The sequence below is a fragment of the Apodemus sylvaticus genome, chromosome 6 (assembly GCF_947179515.1).
Source record: "Apodemus sylvaticus chromosome 6, mApoSyl1.1, whole genome shotgun sequence".
Classification (NCBI taxonomy): domain Eukaryota; kingdom Metazoa; phylum Chordata; class Mammalia; order Rodentia; family Muridae; genus Apodemus; species Apodemus sylvaticus.
Window position 1 is genome coordinate 93,820,956 of NC_067477.1, and position 18,954 is coordinate 93,839,909.

General features: G+C 42.7%; 1 protein-coding gene across 1 annotated transcript in view; it reads left to right on the top strand.

Annotated features, from left to right (window-relative positions):
* Positions 1 to 18,594: 18,594 nt before the first annotated feature.
* The window catches only part of Tpo (thyroid peroxidase), a 60,735-nt gene continuing 60,375 nt past the window's right edge, over positions 18,595 to 18,954 (top strand). Inside the window, exon 1 of the mRNA XM_052186738.1 lies at positions 18,595 to 18,688. Coding sequence (XP_052042698.1) covers positions 18,595 to 18,688 — 94 coding nt within the window. The remainder of the gene's footprint in view (positions 18,689 to 18,954) is intronic.

An 18,954-nucleotide genomic window follows, 5' to 3' on the forward strand; every position in this document is an offset into this window, starting at 1 on the left:
GCCCAGATTTCTGAGGAACCGCCAGACTGATTTCCAAAGTGGTTGTACCATCTTGCAATCCCACCAGCAGTGGAGGACTGTTCTTCTTTCTCCACATCCTTGCCAACACCAGCTGTCTCCTGAGTTTTTAACCTTAGCCATTCTGACTGGTGTAAGGTGAAATCTCGGGTTGTTTTGATTTGCATTTCCCTCATGACTAATGATGTTGAACATTTCTTAAGGTGCTTCTCAGCTATCTGAAGTTCTTCATGTGAAAATTCTTTGTTTAGCTCTGTACTCCACGTTTTAGTAGGGTTATTTGGTTCTCTGGGGTCTACCTTCTTGAGTTCTTTGTATATACTAGATATTAGCCCTCTGTTGAATTTAAGGTTGGTGAAGATCCTTTCCCAATCTGTTGGCTGACATTTTGTCCTTTTGACAGTTTCCTTTGCCTTACAGAAACTTTGCAATTTTACGAGGTCCCATTTGTCAATTCATTGAAAGGAGGAAGTTAAATTATCACTATTTGCAGATGATATGATAGTATACTTAAGTGACCCAAAAAACTCTACCAGAGAACTCCTACAACTGATAAACAACTTCAGCAAAGTGGCTGGTTACAAAATCAACTCAAGCAAATCAGTAGCCTTTCTATACTCAAAGGATAAGCAGACTGAGAAAGAAATTAGAGAAATGACACCCTTCACAATAGCCATAAACAGCACAAAGTATCTTGGAGTGACTCTAGCCAAACAAGTGAAAGACAAAAACTTCAGCCTGGCTGGCAGGTGGTGACCAGTGGTAGCGGGCGCAGGACCTGCCTGGTCCCTGTCACCTCAGTTCTGCTGGCGGCGGCCCTCTATGCTGGACGTGGATGCACTGGTGCCTCCCCTGCCTCTTACTGCCTCCGAATCCTGAATTGAATATTCTTACACTGCCTAAAACTTCACACTTGTTCAATATATGTTCTTATAGAAGGTATTTTTCAAATAAGATTTAATCTGTTCCAGATTCAAATCTGATCATTATTCATCTGTTCTCTCATCTTAAAAAGAGAGAGAGAGAGAAATAATGGTAGATGTGATTAGGACTCAACCCGTATGCAGTTTGATGTATCTCTACTCTCTTTTGAGAAGTTCAGTTACCAGCATGTGGTTGGTGTTACAGTTTTTGTCTGTAAACTGTCTGCATTTTGGAAAACATTCTTCCCAAATCCAGGTACCCTTATATACTTCAGGTAAACATGAGAAAACAGAAACATGATGTGCAGTCCATGTCATGGGGCTGTTTGAGGGCCAGGATGGGTGCAAATGCTCTGCTCAGGCAGTCACTGATGAAAACATGAATCACAATCCTATGTCCTTCTCAAAGGGAGGATAGCTAGCAAGTCTCTTCCCCAGACACCCTCAAGCCCTCCAAAAGAGCACTGGCACAGCCTTGGCTAAATTCCAACAGCTTCCCTAGTGACTTCCAGGCTCTCCAGGGGATTGTGATTCAGATTAGCATCAAAGCCCATTCTGCACTCTAGCTAAAAGCACAGGGATCTCTCCAAGTCTTTGCAGAAGGCTGAGTTGTATTGTGGACTCTTCTCCAGAAGATACTCACTGCCTTCTAGTCTCATCTGGTCATAATTCCCTGTCTCTCCAGAAACTCATTTTCTAACTCCCGCTGGGCCTGTCTATAGGAATCCAAATATGCAAACATGCAAACCAAAATCCCATTCTACAAAGGACAGAAGAAAATATTGTTCGGGTATTTTTAGGTATAGAACTTTATCGATATACTAGATTCTCATTGAGTGCAGTGAGAAAAAATAAACCCAGTCTCTGAAAAACCAACCAACCAAACAAACAAACAAGCAAACAAAAACAGAAAACCTGGCATCCCGCGAGAAAACATCTCTCAGTGGTGACCACAATACTCGGAAAAACTATTAGAAAGAGAAGGTTCTGCCCACCCCTTACTCTCTGCTGGTAGGTATCAGGCCCAAGCAGAACATTTGTGGCCCCATGTCCTATCAGCTCAAGTCAACGTACCTTGACTTCCCTCTTTCCTTTTCAGGTCATTTTCAAGCTGGGCTCTAGATCTACTAGAAACTTAGCTCAGACCTTCTCCCTGGAATTCCCTAAGCCAAATTACAAGGAATGCACACTACAGAGCTATAAAACTCTCATTCAAATGGCTTCACCAAGCTTCTCTGAAGCTATGGCTACCCATGTGTTCCAATTCCAGCCATATCAGGTCCTGGCATGCACTACAACTTATTTGCCCTTAGAGACACACACAGTGAGCCATTTAAACACAAAGAATTTCCTGATGCTAAGATGGACTTTAAACAAGGCTTAATATCTGCCTAGATCCCAGAGAGGGTTGGGTCCTTTCATCTCCCTTGCCAAGGTTCCCTCAAGGATATTTTCCAGGTCTTCTTTCAAGATGTATTTGCAAGATGCAGGTGACCATACCCTTTGTCTGTCAATCTCTCATCCCACAAGTCTATAAAATGTTTGTTATATTCATTAGAGACCCTCCATAGGTCACCTGTTCTCCCCAAGTACTTGTGCATATTATCATCAGATTACACTGTTTGCATATGTAAAATTTTCCCAAGATCCTTTCCGACTTTGGCCAATCCCCATGTGACAGTAACCCTTCTGTTCTAACATCCTATAGAAGTTCCTCATCCCACCACATAGTGGTCTGTCTAATTTTCACTGCTGATTTCATTTCCACACCACCATGTCAGTCATCTACATGGCCTGGGGGATGCCATGTTCACAAACACAGCCATAAAACACTGCAAAGCCCACCTGTCAACTAACTGACAGTGGTCAAGGTAGACCTAATGTTTTTATACACTGTGTAAGGTTATTCTTGTGTTGTTCAAATGCTGATTTCTCCACCCTCATATCTGGTTTCAATCCAGATATGGCATTGTAATGCTAAGATAAAGAATCTCCTTGGCCTGGTCAATAAATGCTGATTACACAATGGGCAGGCAGTAAAGAGAGTAGGGCAGGACTTCTACCAGCCAGAGGGGAGAAAAGAGGAGAAGAAGAAGAGGAGGAGGAGGAGTTGGAATTGGAGCCATGAAGAGAGGGCCTGAGAAGACACTATGGTACAAAACATCTGAAACAGAGAGAGCTAGAGTGATATTAAACTGCTAGGAGGTAGCCAGATTGCCACAGAGAGTTAAGGTAGATCATGTAACTACCTCGGTACTGAATGATTGCAATGCATTTTAGATTCTGTGTAGTTATTGGGGACTCACAAAGGTAAAGAAATACAGCTGTTGGATTAATTTACTGATTACATCTATATTAAAACAATTCATTTTACAGGTCACAGCTATGTGCACTCCGCTGTAAGCAAGCTTCCTGCAGTCGTGGTGGCCTTGTGTGCCGGGGAGTCCCAGGAAGCTTTCAGCATTTCTCAGCCTGGAGTTCACGCCTTTTCCTCTTTGGACACTTCCAGCCTTCATCTGCATTCTTCTCATGACATTGTAGTGAACTCACTGTAACAAACACATGGATACATAAGTGTCTGTTTTTCCATAATGTAACCATTTATGTAATAACAATAGATTCATGTCAGTCTTACAGAGTAGTCCTGGAGTCCTGTTAGCAAATACAGATTCCCCCCTCTAATTATGATTATATTAAGTTTCAAATCACATACATCCCAACACATAATAATAATGACAATAATACTTCTGTGTGTGTGTGTGTGTGTGTGAGAGAGAGAGAGAGAGAGAGAGAGAGAGAGAGAGAGACAGAGACAGAGACAGAGACAGAGACAGAGACAGAGGGGGGAGGGAGGGAGAGAATATGGCTGAAATGGGGTTAAAGAAGCTCCAGTAGGGTTAAAAGAGTCCTATTGGATCTTACTAGAGAGCCACAGGGGTTAAAGAGCTAAATTGTAAGACTAACTAGTCTCAGAGTTAAGGAGATTTATAGCTAGGTCAAGCTATGAAAGTGAGGTGTGGGATGGTGGAGGCCATAGAGGCAGACATAGTACTATCTGCCAGTTGGTTCCTTGAAAGACACACATTGACAGTTCTGTGGGTGGCAGCCCCAAACCAATGTCCCTTTTTATTTTTATTAGGCATATTCTTTATTTACATTTCAAATGTTGTCCCCTTTCCTGGTTCCCCTCTCCCCCGAAATTCCCACAAGCCATCTCCCCTTCCCCAATCAACCAACCCCAACTTCCCTGTCCTGGTATGCCTCTACACTATGGCATCAAGTCTTTCCAGGACCAAGAACCTCTCCTCCCTCTGATGTCCAACAAGGCCATCCTCTGCTGCTGATGTGTCTGAAGCCATGGGTAACTCCATGTGTACTCTTTGGTTGGTGGTTTTGTCCCTGGGAGCTCTGGGAGTACTAGGTGACTCATTGTTGTTTCTCCTATGGTGCTGCAAACCCCTTCAGCTCCTCGGGTCCTTTCTCTAGCTCCCCCATTGGGGACCCTATGCTCACTTTAATGGCTGGCTAAGAGTGTCTCCCTCTGTATTTGTCATGCACTAGGAGAGCCTCCCAGGTGATAGCTATATCCTGCCCAGTCAGCCAGCACTTGTGGGCATCCACAATAGTGTCTGAAGTTTGTACCTGTATATAGGTTAGATCCCTGGGTGGGATAGTCTCTGGATGGTCTTTCCCTCAGACTCTGCTCAACCTTTTGTCTTTGTGTCTCCTTCTGTGGGTATCTTTTTTTCCCCTTTCTACAAGGAACCCAAGGATCCATACTTTGTTCTTCCTCCTTCTTAGGCATCATTTGATATGTGAAATGTGTCTTGGGTAATCCAAGTTTCTAGGCTAATATCCACTTATCAGTGAGTGTATGCCATGATTGTTCTTTTGGGATTGCAACCCAATGTTCTAATAACTATGTTCTCTTCCATATAAGGCACAGATGATTTTGTACCCTTCCTCAGTCTGGTGTGTTTGATAAGTTTTCCAGTCTTGTTTCTGATGGGGTTTTAATATATCCATGGGCCCGTGTCACACCAGTTGATTCTGGTAAATTTAAAAGTGGTAGTTTTTATTATTAGGAGTGAGTTATTTACCAGTAAATGTCTAGTGAGGGATAGTGGACCAGAGTCGTGCTGATGTGAACAACCAGAAGCAGAACCATTCTGCTTTTACATTTGCTCTCAAAATTAAGCCAATGCTGAAGGCAAAATCTCCCAGGGCAACACACAGCCTGAAAGCCACTGTTTCACACAATGAGAACCACTTAGAGCAGGGTACAGCCTGCTGGAGGCAGGCACTTTCCTCCTTTTTCTTCTGTAGTGCCTTCTTACCTTTAGAAAACTTGTTTTCAATATGCTGTTAAGGAAGAATCATGGGAGTTACAGAAAATACAGGAAATCGCAAACAACCATTACTTTAAAAACAAAATATTTGTACCTGGCCCCACATTTATCTGAGAATAAAGTCGTTGCAATAAAATCCTTGCTGCCATGATGGGTCCAGGCAGGGAAGGTATGTGTGTGTGAGTTTCCTCTGTTTTCATGCAAGCAGTGACTGCTTTTAGAGTAGAAGTGAGTTAATGGAGGAGAGACCACTGACTTCACCCCCAGGCCTCCTTCTGTCCTAGCAAGTCAGTCACTGATCTGTAAGTCTAAAGAATGTCTTCTTTAAGATTCCTTTTATCCTTTATAAAAACAGAGAGAGAGGAGAGGAGTAGAGAGAGGAGGGGAAGAGAGAGAGAGAGAGAGAGAGAGAGAGAGAGAGAGAGAGAGAGAGGTTGAGAAATTGCTTTTGCAATCATGTGTCCTTTGTACAAAAAGTCAAGCAATCTAAATAAAAAGAAAATCCTTTCTAAAAGGTCATCTTCCTACCCCTTTATAAATTTATCATAAAAAGTAATTTCTTTTTAGCTTAAAAGAGTAATCTTATAGCTCATTTACTATAATATACCCTTATAATGACCCAGACACTTCCTAAAGTGTGTCTGTCACTCATTCATTCATTCACTTATTTTAGCCACCTTATATCCACCAATCTGCCTGCATCTTTCACATTCTTATCTATACATTGATATGTCAATCCCTCTATCCATTCATCTATCAATCCATGTAACTTCCTATCCATCCATCATCTATTCACATGTTTATCTATCCACTCATCCACCCATGAATTTTGTCTATCCCTTATACACGTCAATCCATCCATTCATCCATTACCATTTTCATTCTTTCACCCACCCAACTATTAGGTATCCATCAGTCCAACTGTTTAATCCATCCACTCACATACCCATCCATTGGTCCATTGCCAGAGTTATTCTTCTTCCTTGCTGTTATCTCTCAATACGTCAATCAGATAACCCCTCTCTGCTCCCACAGGTTTACCTCCCATCACGCCAAGTGGAGTACACCACACCCACAAAAATTACTTGCTTATTTGTCATCCTGATTGAAATATAACTTCTACAAAAATGTAAGCATACCCTATACACTTCCCAAACAAAAACCTTAGACCTAAAGTGGTGTGTTGTAATTTATTTGGTTATATCCAAAAAGAAATGCATATCATTTATTCTGATGAGTCAACATAAGAAAGTTCAACTGAGTTATAAAGCAGGGTTTACTTACATACTTTTGTGTTCTTTTTTTCCTTTTGCAATCACAATAGTGTATCCAGGTCTCCTTAGAAAGAGATTACATATCCTTTCAAACTGTAATTTTATCTACATAACATGGACTGTGCTTTCTTCACATTCCTGAACTAATCAACTTGATGATTTAACTTTCCTGCAAATTATTCTTCTAACTAAACAGAAACAAATACCTCCTTGCTTTCCTCAGAAAAAGGGTATGCTTATAAGTCATGGGATGTTTAGTCACAGTCAGTTTTTGTCTTGGGATTTCCTTGCTGTGAAGAGACACCATGACCCCACAGCTCTTATAAAGGAAAACATTTAATTGGAGCTTACTTACAGTTTCAGGGGTCTAGCCCATTTTTGTCATGGTGGTACGCATGGAGGTATGAATAGTGGTATGCAAGCAGACATGGTACTAGAAAAGGAGCTGAGAATTCTACATCTGGATTGGTAAGCAACAGAAGGAGACAATGAGCCACTAAGACTGGCTTGAGCTTCTGAGACTTCAAGCCTACCCCCCAGCGACACACTTCTACCACCAAAGCTACACCTGTTACAAGGCCACACCTCCAATTAGTGCCACTCCCTGTGGGCCTATGGGAGTAGTTATTATTCAGAGCACCACAGCCTGACTCTCAAGTTCACTTAGTGGCCTTCCTTGTTCACATTACAAAGGGTTCTTGATGAGAAGCTCTGTGTTCTGGTGTGTGGTTCCAGAACTATATCTAGCAACTAACTATTCTGCGTCTGGCAGAAGTGAGGCATGTGGGGATGCAGCCTATCTTTCAAAACCCCAAAATGTTTCTATTTTTCTCTTAGACCAACTGTACTGTGGTTTCCTTTCCATGTAAAGCATGTGAAGAATCTAGCTGAGCATTATCACACCCACTGATGTGTATTGGTCACAGCTTTCTCAGCCTGTGGGAATTTGGGCTAAAATCACCATTCCTGGCTTATAGCCTCCAGAAACATGGAAGAACAGCAAATTGAACTTCTGCCCATCTGTCCATCATAGTCCTGCCTGCATATTCTAGAGCTGAAGGGTCTGGGACTAGCTCATGTCCTGGTGTTTCACACTAAGGGATCAGCTTCCCACAATGTTGAGAGGTGAGGATAGATTAACCTTAATGCTTAGTTGCCCATAGCAACCTCATGTAGCACAAGAGTCATTGACCTTCCAGAAGTAAAAGCTTGAGCTTCTTCTCTCGTAAAGGAGGTGGGGTGGTCAGGAAAAGAGGAAGCTGTCAGGACCTCTTCAAAGAAAGCAGACCATTTCGAGCAAGTCTGTCATTTGGAAGACTGCAGACCTGGAAGGAACATGAGTGACTTTGTCATCATGTCATTCAATAAGCACATTGGGACAGCAGCAAATTCACTTTCCTACCTATGAGCACTGGAAGTCAAAGGCTGATGCAGAGGGAGACATGGATAGGAATGAGAGAGGAGAGCAGTGTGAGGGTTTGTAGGGTGAAGGCTGAACCTCACAGGCAGCCTTCAGGCACATCAGGATTAGTGGTCCCCTCTGCACATCCTCTGGGGGTGTGGCAGAGCAGGCTCTAATTCATTCTATGCTAACACTGATAAGTCATATGGGCACCGTGCATTCACCATGCCCTTAGAAAGGCTGTAGTGGCAGCAAAGCACCTTGCCATCCATGGGGTCCTCACCTGAAGCTCAAGGCAGCTGAGGGGTAGATCTGGGACACTAGTAGTGATTTTATCCAGGCATCAAGACAAAGTGCTAGTCTAGGGCTCTCAGACACAAGAAAATTAATTGAGTGGTGTGTGAAAATGCAGCCCCATTAGTTTTTACAACCAAGTGAGCAGGTCCTTGACATTATTTGTCACCGCAAGAAAAGCCTCTGTCTTATTTTCTTTCTTTTTAAAATTGGCACATTTATTTTTTATAAGTCTCCCAAAGCACTCTAATTCCCAGGTTGTCTTGAAACCTATAAATGAATTCTACATTCTAGAACAACTCTGCAGTTGTTTTTCTTTACGTCATCCAGTATCAGTATCTTAATGCCCACTATAAAGTTGAGCTTAAAGCAGTCCAAGAGAGGTGGTACAATGCCTGTAATCCCCAAACTCAAGAGGTGCTCAGAACACGAGGATTGCCAGTTCAAGACCAGTCTGGATACATAATGAAACTGTGTCTTTAAAAACTGGACTGAGTAAGGAGCTGAAGGGGTGGGGTTTGCAACCCCATAGGAGGAACAACAATATGAACCACCCAGAACCCCTGAGCTCCCAGGGACTAAACTACCAACCAAAGAGTATACATGGAGGGACCCATGGCTCCAGCTGCTTATGTAGCAGAGGATGGCATTGTTGGACATTAAGGGAAGCAGAGGCCCTTTGTCCTGAGAAGTCGCTATGCCCCAGTATAGGGGAATGCCAAGACAGGAAAGCAGGTGTGGGTGGATTAGTGAGGGGGGATGGGTAAGGAGGTTATGGGGGTGGGTGAGTGGGACCAGGAAAGGAGACAACACTTGAAATATAAATAAAGAATATATCTAATTAAAAAACTGGGCTGAGTTTATCAGAAGCATTAGCAAACCATATGACTACATACCATCTTAAGTTGATTGACATGTCAGTCTTCCCTCATATCAGTCAACAACCTCAGCTCACCAAAGTATAAACAATTATGCCATCTTTTCTGTCCCTTAGGTCAAGTATACAATGATCACGTTTGGAAACTCTTCTTGAGGATAGCCGGTAAGAGTGAGCTGAACTAGAACTTCAAGTAATAGGTGCAAAGAATTCAGACTACAGTTCATTTATCCTAATGGATGCTGGGCCCAAGGACAGAACTCTGGATCCATCTATGGGAGTATGATATGTTGTGACATTTGATTTAGAACTCCATGAAAACTCCTGAGAGAGACAAAGGGCCCTTCAACATTCCCACTCCACAGAGCAACTGTCGAAGACACGCACGGTACTTGAGCATTTGACGTCAAACCAAAGTAGTCAGATAAGGACTGTAATTTCTTCTCCAGAAACAGGAATTTACTGGTTGTTCTTAGTTGGGCAGTGTCACCTGGCTTCCTGTGTTTCAGCTGGGGAGGGAATGCTTACCCTGCCCAGGAAGGGGTATCTCCAGACTGATTGTAGAAGAATTACACATAGGCACTACCAAGAGATTATCTGGTCTCCTGGTTTAGCAGTTGGTGTATCCAGGTAGATGTGGGAGCATTCTGGGTATCTCATAAAGAAACAAAAACTCACACTACAGTGTAGTTGAAGCTACATGTTCCTAGAAACTGGAATTGGGAAGCTTCCTACCCCTCACTCTGGAAGGCTTGCTGTGCCTTCCAGAGTGCCCGATAAGGAGCACAGAAAACAATCCCTTCTCAGTCCTAGTACTCAGGGTTAGTGCTTGCTGTCGGTGCATTCAGTTTCTCAGAGGCATGGTGGGTCCAAAGCAGGACATGATTCTAATAGTATAAGGATTCATATTCCAAAATATCCATTTGATCTCTGTAGTTATAGGCGAGACCCACGAAAATGGAAAGCTACCAAATGAACTCTTTGCTGACATGTGCACTGGACATTAAGTTCCTTCTTTTGTCCACTTAGTCTCTGTGAAGACTGTCTATCCTCAAAAGCAACATAGCCAGGATGTCTAAACATCAGCAGAACCTGATGCCATGCTGAGAAGATGACTCTGCGTGGGTATGGGTTATTCTGAATTCCCAGAGGAGGGCCACTGTATGACTTTAGCTCACAAAAAGGTATTTGCCACAGTGCACACCGTTAGATATTAGGAGAGATATGCAGCCATATTGCAGATGCTGTGAAAACAGGTGTGTAAATGGCCATGGGCCTAACACAGCATCCAGCTATGGCTAGGTCTCTTTAACTGAATTGAGCTGACTGTAGTTAGTGGCCACATACACAAAACATCCATAAGCATGGACTCTTCCCTAGACATAACATGGCGTTCACTGGCTGAGATAAATAAGTCAGTACAGACTGAGGCTCCACAGACTGAGGCTCCACAGCCTGAGGCTCCCACAGACTGAGGCTCCCTCTTCATATCTGGACTATGGAAACTGTCATCAGTAGATGTGGAGATTTTAAGTGTGTGGGAGAGCCATTGTCTATTTATCCCATTTCTGTCAACTGGTGTCTCTTCTGTACATATGTCTTTGATTTATTCTGACTTATGTAAATTAGCAAATTGCATGCTGACCTAGGTTTAAGTTTAAACAAAACCAAATGATTTTTTTGAATTCTACCAGATAAGTTAATTAATTTTGAATGCAATAAATTATTCATTTTTAAATCCTAGGAAACTTTAAGATGGTTTTTCAAATGAGCTAGAAGACTGGAGCTACCTTTACCACCACCCCTCCCACACACACAGGAACATTGTAACTACAGTACATTCTTTAACCAGGGATGAAACCCCAAAATCATCCTTCACAAAAGCTGTTCTGGTTTTCCTAGTTCTCCAGTCTGTCTGTTTTTTTATCCAGAGATGCAATGCAGGTGCTGTGTTGTGGTGTTAGCCTCACAGACCCCTTAGTTTCCAAGACTTAAAGATATTCTTCTCTTAAAACAATCATAATCAAATTTATAAATGAAAACACACACACACACACACACAGAGAGAGAGAGAGAGAGAGAGAGAGAGAGAGAGAGAGAGAGAGAGAGAGAGAGAGCCAGGCATGGAAGTCAAATACTGCAACATCTTTTTTATACGTAGAACCTAAAAATGTCAAAATTATGGAAGAAAGGAGTAGAAACTGGTGTCAAGGCAGGAATATGAACCAAGGAGATTATAGTCAAAGGTTCATGTTTATGACAAGAAAGTTCTGAATCCCTAAGTAACAGCACAGTGACCACAGAACTAGAACTTTAAGTAACAGGTACAAAGAATTCAGGCTACAGCTTATGTATCCTAATGGCTTTTGGTCCTGATGATATCTATGGGAGTATGATATCATGTGATATATGATTTAGAACTTCTGGAAAATGCCTGTGAGGGACAGTGCTCCTGGCAGTTGGTTAAAGATTTAGGAGATCTCATCACAAAACCCCAGAATTTGTGTAGAGTTTCGTAGAACAGAATTATGAGGAGACAATGTGTCCTGGACAGTTTTTGCATCAACTTGACACTCAATAAAGTAATCTGAGAAGAGGAAACCTCAACTACGAAAATGCTTCTGTAAGATCCAGCTGTATGCAAGCCCGCAGCAGCAACCTCTTTCTTCATGGCCTCTGCATCAGTTCCTGCCTCCAGGTTTCAGCCCTGCTTGAATTCCTGTCCTGACTTCCTTCAGTGATGAACAATTACTTTCAAGTGTAAGCTAAATAACCCCTTTCTTCCCCAAGTTGCTTTTGGTCATGGTATGTCATCACAGCAGTTCCAACCTTAACTAGTACAGAAGTAGGTACCAGGATAATGAGGATAATAGACCTGAACATGGTTTGAGGAAGACTGGGGAAGGACTTTGGTAATTTGGGCTAGAAGAGCCATTGACTGTTGAGAGCTCAGTGAACTGTTTTGTTGGAGCTTTGAGGATAAGAATGTTGAGAGCAGTACAGAAGATGGAGGCCTGGCTTGTGATATTTCAGAGGGAAGTCAGGGTATACTGAGCCATTTTGTGGGAAGAATCTATGGTTTCTGATCAACTGGAGCTGAAATCAGCTGAGATTAGCAAGAGACCAGAACCACTAAAGTAAAACCTTTGATTTACTGAGATAATTGATGCTGGTCAGTTGGAGCTTAGAAACTAGTGGTGATTGGGACCAGCATCATTGAGGTAAAGTATGGACAGTATTTCCTGAGAATCAGCAGAGAAGCTTCATTCCAGAGACAGCCAAGGTTGTAGCTCGAGCTGACAGCTGATCTTGGTAGTGGAAGAGTCACCAGGCGGTACTCGTTTTGGTCTTGAAAGCATGAAGTAGTCATGGAGAAAAGCTGAGACTTTGTGCTGTATAGGACAGAAGAGGCCTTTGGTAAATGGTTAAAGATGCAGCCTTAGTAGCAGTCGAAGGCTCAGAGTTGAAAGAATCACGCAGAAAAACTGAATCAGCACCTTGGAGTAGCGAGGATAGGCTATTGGTGAAAGTGCAGTTTGGTGTTTTGGAGATGCCAGCATCATGGGACAGCCACTAAGAGCAGCAACAACTGCGGAGTGGAGTCTGCCTTAGGATAGAAGACAAGCTATGTGTGTCCCACAGAGGATGAAGCTGAGAGGTGACCAAAACCCTTTGGAAGAGTCCAGGAAATTGTAAGTCAACTGCAGATATTGGATATTTTGTTATTTACATCACTGAGCTTTGGTTTTGCTTTGATCTGATTATGAATGTGCCCTGGTTTTTCATTCTTGAAGAAAGAAAGTACTTAATATTGATTTTTATAGGATCCCACAGTTGAAAGATTTTGGACTTTTCAAAGAAAATTTGGATTTCTACAGAGACTGGATGTTTTAAAGGAACTGAATTTTTTTTTTTTTTTTGTCTTTTTTTTATTTGATATAATTTATTTACATTTCAAATGATTTCCCCTTTTCTAGCCCCCCCCCCACTCCCCGAAAGTCCCGTAAGCCCCCTTCTCTTCCCCTGTCCTCCCTCCCACCCCTTCCCAGTTCCCCGTTCTGGTTTTGCCAAATACTGTTTCACTGAGTCTTTCCAGAACCAGGGACCACTCCTGCTTTCTTCTTGTATCTCATTTGATGTGTGGATTATGTTTTGGGTATTCCAGTTTTCTAGGTTAATAACCACTTATTAGTGAGTGCATACCATGATTCACCTTTTGAGTCTGGGTTACCTCACTTAGTATGATGTTCTCTAGCTCCATCCATTTGCCTAAGAATTTCATGAATTCATTGTTTCTAATGGCTGAATAGTACTCCATTGTGTAGATATACCACATTTTTTGTATCCACTCTTCTGTTGAGGGATACCTGGGTTCTTTCCAGCATCTGGCAATTATAAATAGGGCTGCTATGAACATAGTAGAGCATGTATCCTTATTACATGGTGGGGAATCCTCTGGGTATATGCCCAAGGAACTGAATTTTTAATACTTGAATTTGTAAACATTATGGGACTTTTAAAGCTATTTGTGTTTATAATATGAGATCTTGGGATGAATGAGAAAGGAAAGTTTTCAGCTTAGTGGTAATAAGTTTGTATGTCAAGTTGACAAGGGGTCAGTTGTCCTGGATATTTTTATGCCAACTGACACAAACTACAGTCATCTGAAAGGGGGAGAATCTCAATTAAGAAAATGCTTCTAATGGCTGGATCTTTCTCAGAAGGGGAAATAAAATAGGTATCAGAAGCGGATGGAGGGAAGGAACTAGGTAGGAGAGGGGAGGGGAGGGGAATGGGGCAGAGGTGGGTGAGATCAGGTGTAGGAAGTGTAGGGGAGAGAGAAGGAAAATCAGCAGTCGGCGGGGGTGGGGGGGGTAATATCTAAGATGTGATATAAGAGACCTGGGATGGGGGAGGCCCCAGGGGTCTGTGGGGGCTGAGACTCCTAACAGTGGAGGATATGGATCCTGAAGTGGCCACTTCTGTAGCAAGGGACTCCCAGGGGGAGGGTTAAGGACAGCAACCCATCCACAAAACCCTTAACCCAAAACATGTGCTGCCTACAAGATGTGCAGGAACAAAGATAAGCTGAGAGGGAGTGGCCAACCAGTAACTGCCTCAAATTGAGACTTATCCTATGGGCAAGAACCAATCCCTGACACTATTAATGATACTCTGGACCCTTGCAGACATGAACCTAGCATAACTGTCCTCTGAGAAGCTCCACCCAACAGCTAATGGAAAGAGATGCAGAGACCTACAGCCAAATATTAGATGCCTCTCAGGGAATCTTGTGGAAGAGTTGGGAATAGAATTGAGGGATCTAAAAGAGGACAGGGAGATCAACAGGCCAACTAACCTGAACCCTTGGGGCTCCCACAGACTGAACCACCAACCAAAGAGCATACAAGGGCTGGATCTAGGCTCCCTGTACATATGTAGCAGATAAACACCTTGGTCATCATGTGGGTCCCCCAGTAGCAGGCAGGGGCCATTCCTGAATCTGTTGCCAGCCTGCCTGTAGATCCCATTTTCCTAAATGGGCAGCCTTGTCTGGCCTCAGTGGGAGAGGATGGGACTAGTCCAGCAGCAACTTGATGTGCAATAGGAGGAGGCTTCCCCCTCTCAAAGGAGATGGGAAGGGAGGAATGGGAGGAGGATTTGCATGAGGGGGGTACTTGGAGAAAGAGGGATGATATTGGGATATAAAGTGAATAAAAAATAAATAAATAAATAAATAAATAAATAAATAAATAAATTCAATAAAAAGAAAAAAAAAGTGCCTCCTTAAGACTGGGTGGTAGATACTTGTGTAGGGCATTTCTTAATTAGTGATTGATTGATTGATTGATTGATTGATGAAACCCCAGCCCATTGTGAGTGATGCCTTCCTTAGGCTAATGGTCCTGGGTTCTATAAGAAAGTAGGAAGAGCAAAGCATAAGGAACAAGCCAGTAAGCAGCACTCCTCCATGACCTCTGCAACAGCTCTAACAGCTAGGTTCCCACCATATTTGAATTCCTTCCCTGGCTTCTTCATTGATGGGCTGTAATGTGAAAAAGTAAGTCTCTCCAACTTGCTTTTGGTCATGGTGTTTCATCACAGCAGCAGTGACCTTAAGGAAGACACAATGTGATGGGGGAACTAGGAAAAGATACAGGGAGAAGATGAGAGAGAGGTAAGGCCAAGAAGAGATAATGAGAAAGGGGTGTGAGAAGTGGCTAAGAGGTGAGAAGGCAGCCTGTGAGGAGAGGCTGCATGGAAAGAAGGTGAGGGAAGAAGAGAAAACGTGCAGAGATAATGTGAGGAGGGAACATGAGGAGCTATGAAGAGATGTGAGGAGAGGCTATGGAGGACATGAGATGAAGGATGTTTTAAATAGATCCAGCCAGTCCTTGCTTTAGTACACTAAAGTGCTATCCACACATGGATATAATTTTTACTCATCACTGTAGTTTGAAAAGATGAAAAGGAAACAAAAAATTGCAGCCTGTAGTTCAGAGGGAAAGTCGTAGTTTTTAACATTTATTCTGCTCCCTTCATAGGAGTAATTTTTTTTTCCTAAGAAGAATTTTAAAGTTCTTTAGGCACTCTGATTTGGCATCCAGATACCATTGAAATGTGTTTACAGATGTGTGATAAGACTTCTGGGGAGACACAACACACATGTCTACTCACCGAGAGAGGGAATGGATGACAGCCCAATGTAGGGATACCACCAAAACCCAACTTGGATTCTTGGGGTTACTTGTAGAATTATGGGTGAGGAGTCATTTGCAAAAGCAGAAATGTCTCAAAGATAGTTGCATCCCCAACCTCAGTCCAGCATGGCTGACAGCTCATGATCTGGGCCCTGGAGCACACTACACAGCCTGCAGGCAGTTCAGCTTCTTGCTGCCTCAGCCTCAGAGATCTCTTTGCACATTGGCTTTGACCATTTACTCCAGCAGGCAGGAGCTTGATGAATCTGTTCAGTTTCAGGGATTGCGGGCTTGGGGATGTTTTATATCTTGAATGGTACTCTTTATTTGCCCTTTTAAAGGTAGATGTATTTTGGTCGCTTTTCAAGAACTCTTGTACCTCAGGGATATACAAAAGATTCCAGGTTGCTGTTGCCACTGGGGACCAGAAGGAGATACAATCTAGCTGATGTCAGGTGATTCATATCTTCTCTTTCATGTGGCACTTTTACTTATTCTATTTATTCTCCTTCAATTTCTCCTAAGTATTTCATGTATGTGTGTGTGTGTGGGGGGGGGGTAGGTTTTTAATCAAAGTACCCTATTATCTTCTCATTCCCTTACCCAGGTCCCACCAAATTTCTTCTTCCTGAGAGACTGCTTTCTACTTTATTGGTTTACTGGTGTGTGTGTGTGTGTGTGTGTGTGTGTGTGTGTGTGTGTGTGTGTGTGTGTGTGTGTATGTCCTTGTCCAGTTGGTTTCATCATCTCAGGAAAGTGAACGTGTTAAAGGGGTTGGTTTTAATAAGATTTTTTCTTTCTCTGAATATCACACTTCTGTTTTTTTTTTAAAAATGTATTTATTTTCTTTACATCTGGATTGAAGTTTTGCTGCCCTCCTCTCTTCCAGTTCCCCCTCTCATCTCACCTTCCTTCATCCCCCTCCCTTTCTCTTCAGAGAAAGGAAGGACTCCCGTGGAGATCCATCTGCCTTGGCATACGAATTTGCAGTAGGACTAAACGAATCTTCTCCTAGTGAGGCTAGACAAAGCAGCCCAGTTAGTCAAAAGGAAGCCAAAGGCAGTCAGCGGAGTAAGAGAGAGCCCCAGCTTCTGCTCTTGGGGATCCCACATGAAGACCAAGTTGGACATCTGTTCCAGATGTGTAGAAGGGCTTAGTCCGTGCCATGAATGCTCTCTGGTTTGTAGCTGAGTCTCTGTGAGCCCTTGTGGGCCCTGGTTAGTTTCTATAGGTTTTCTTGTGATATCTTGACCTCTCTGGCTCCTTCAATTCTTCCCCCTCCTCCTCTACAACATTCCCCAATCTCCATCTAATGTTTGGCTGTGGGTCTCTGCATCTGTTTCCATCAGCTGCTGGGTACAGCCTCTCTAATGACAGTTATGCTAGGCTCCTGTCTGCAAGTATAAGAGAATAACATTAGCAGTGCCAGGGGTTGGCTCTTTCTCATGGCAGGGGTCTCAAATGTTTCTAGTCATTAGTTGACCATTTCCTAAATTTCTGCTCCTTCTTTATCCTGCATATCTTGTAAGCAGGACAAATTATGGGTCAAAGGTTTTGCGTAGGGGTTGGTGTTCCCATCCCTCCATTGAAGGTCTTGCCTGTTTACAGGAGGCATCTGGACTAGATGGGGGGAGGAACCTGGATTGGGAGAAGTGGCTAGGAAGGGAACATGGATCAAGTGTGGGGAGGTCAGAGGGAGAGAGAACTGGTGGAGGGGAGGCATTTCTGGGATGAACTAGAAACGTAGGACAAGAGAAACTCGCAGAAACCTATGCAGGTGACCCTAGCTAAAACTCCTGGAAATAAGGGATATGGAGCATTTTTGTCTTTCTAGTTCAGGTGGACAGAATGTCCTCTTTGAATGGCACTTTTTTTCTGGCCACAGGACACACAAGCACTTGGCAGAAACACAATACTAAACAAACATAGAATAGAGCCACTCCCATTAGAAGCTTTAGTGGGCATCAGAGCACAGAGTTCATTTATATGGTGGGTGATCAAGCCCCCAGAAAGTCGTCAAGATTCACATTTCAGGAGTTCAGGCCACAGAGAGCACGCACAGCTGTGCACACCCTGCTTCTTCAGCTGAGAAAAGGAAAATGTTCAGGTTGTAAAACTTTTTATTTTCCCATTTTCTAAGAGAAATCTATCATGAAACGTGTAAAATTGTCTATGGGAGGCCATTATTGGACAGTGTGGCAAATAGATGCTTTTGCTGTCAAAGCCTGGTGGTACCCCATTCCCATTACTTCAGTTCAGGTGTGCTAGGGCACCTATAGATCCATATTTACTATGATGTGTTCACCTCAGGATGTTCTTACAAAGTCAAGGATCCAAGAATATCAATGTCCAAGACTAAGAACACCAAAACTTAGAAAGTGGATGTGATCGATTTTTGATCTTGTTTCATCTGAAATCATTTCATTAGAATCCCCATTGCCATAAAAGAGGCAGCTGCTGCCAGGGACTTATTTATTTCTACAAGTGCTAAATTCTTAATGTTAGCTATTCACTTCACATAGTTGTGTTTGAAGACTTGACATTTCCCATTCTCTAGCCACACCTTTCTGATGAATTGGAGAACGGGTCTCAGCAGCCCTCCATGCTGTGTGTCTTCCTGGGTCTGAAGATGGTTCAATGTCCTAAAGGTCCTTGGACTTGGGAGGACCCATCTGAGGAGAGGCCTGGGTGTTTATGGCACACCCCAAATTATTCTGCTGACTATCTGATTATCTCTTCCTCACTTCAACTCCAGAATGGGAAAACTTGGAGCTATGACAATAATGCTGGTGGTAATGGGAACTGGAATTTTCCTCCCTTTTGTCCTGAGAAGCAAAGACACCTTATGGAGTAAGTAAGAAATAATGTGTGATCTTTTAGTCTTGTAAAGTTGTTTTTCACACTCAACAAACCGAACATGTCAAGGCAGTTGTTGAGGATCAGTTAAGATCATTTGGTGCTTGTCAAAAAGAATAATATAATTCTTTAGTTTAGAAAGATTAAATTATAATTCCTTCTTTAAAAGAATTGTTTTCCCCCTGACTATAGAATTGATCATTTCCATATTATCTGTACTTTTTAAAAAGTTTTGAGAATTTTTGCTTCTTTGTTATAAA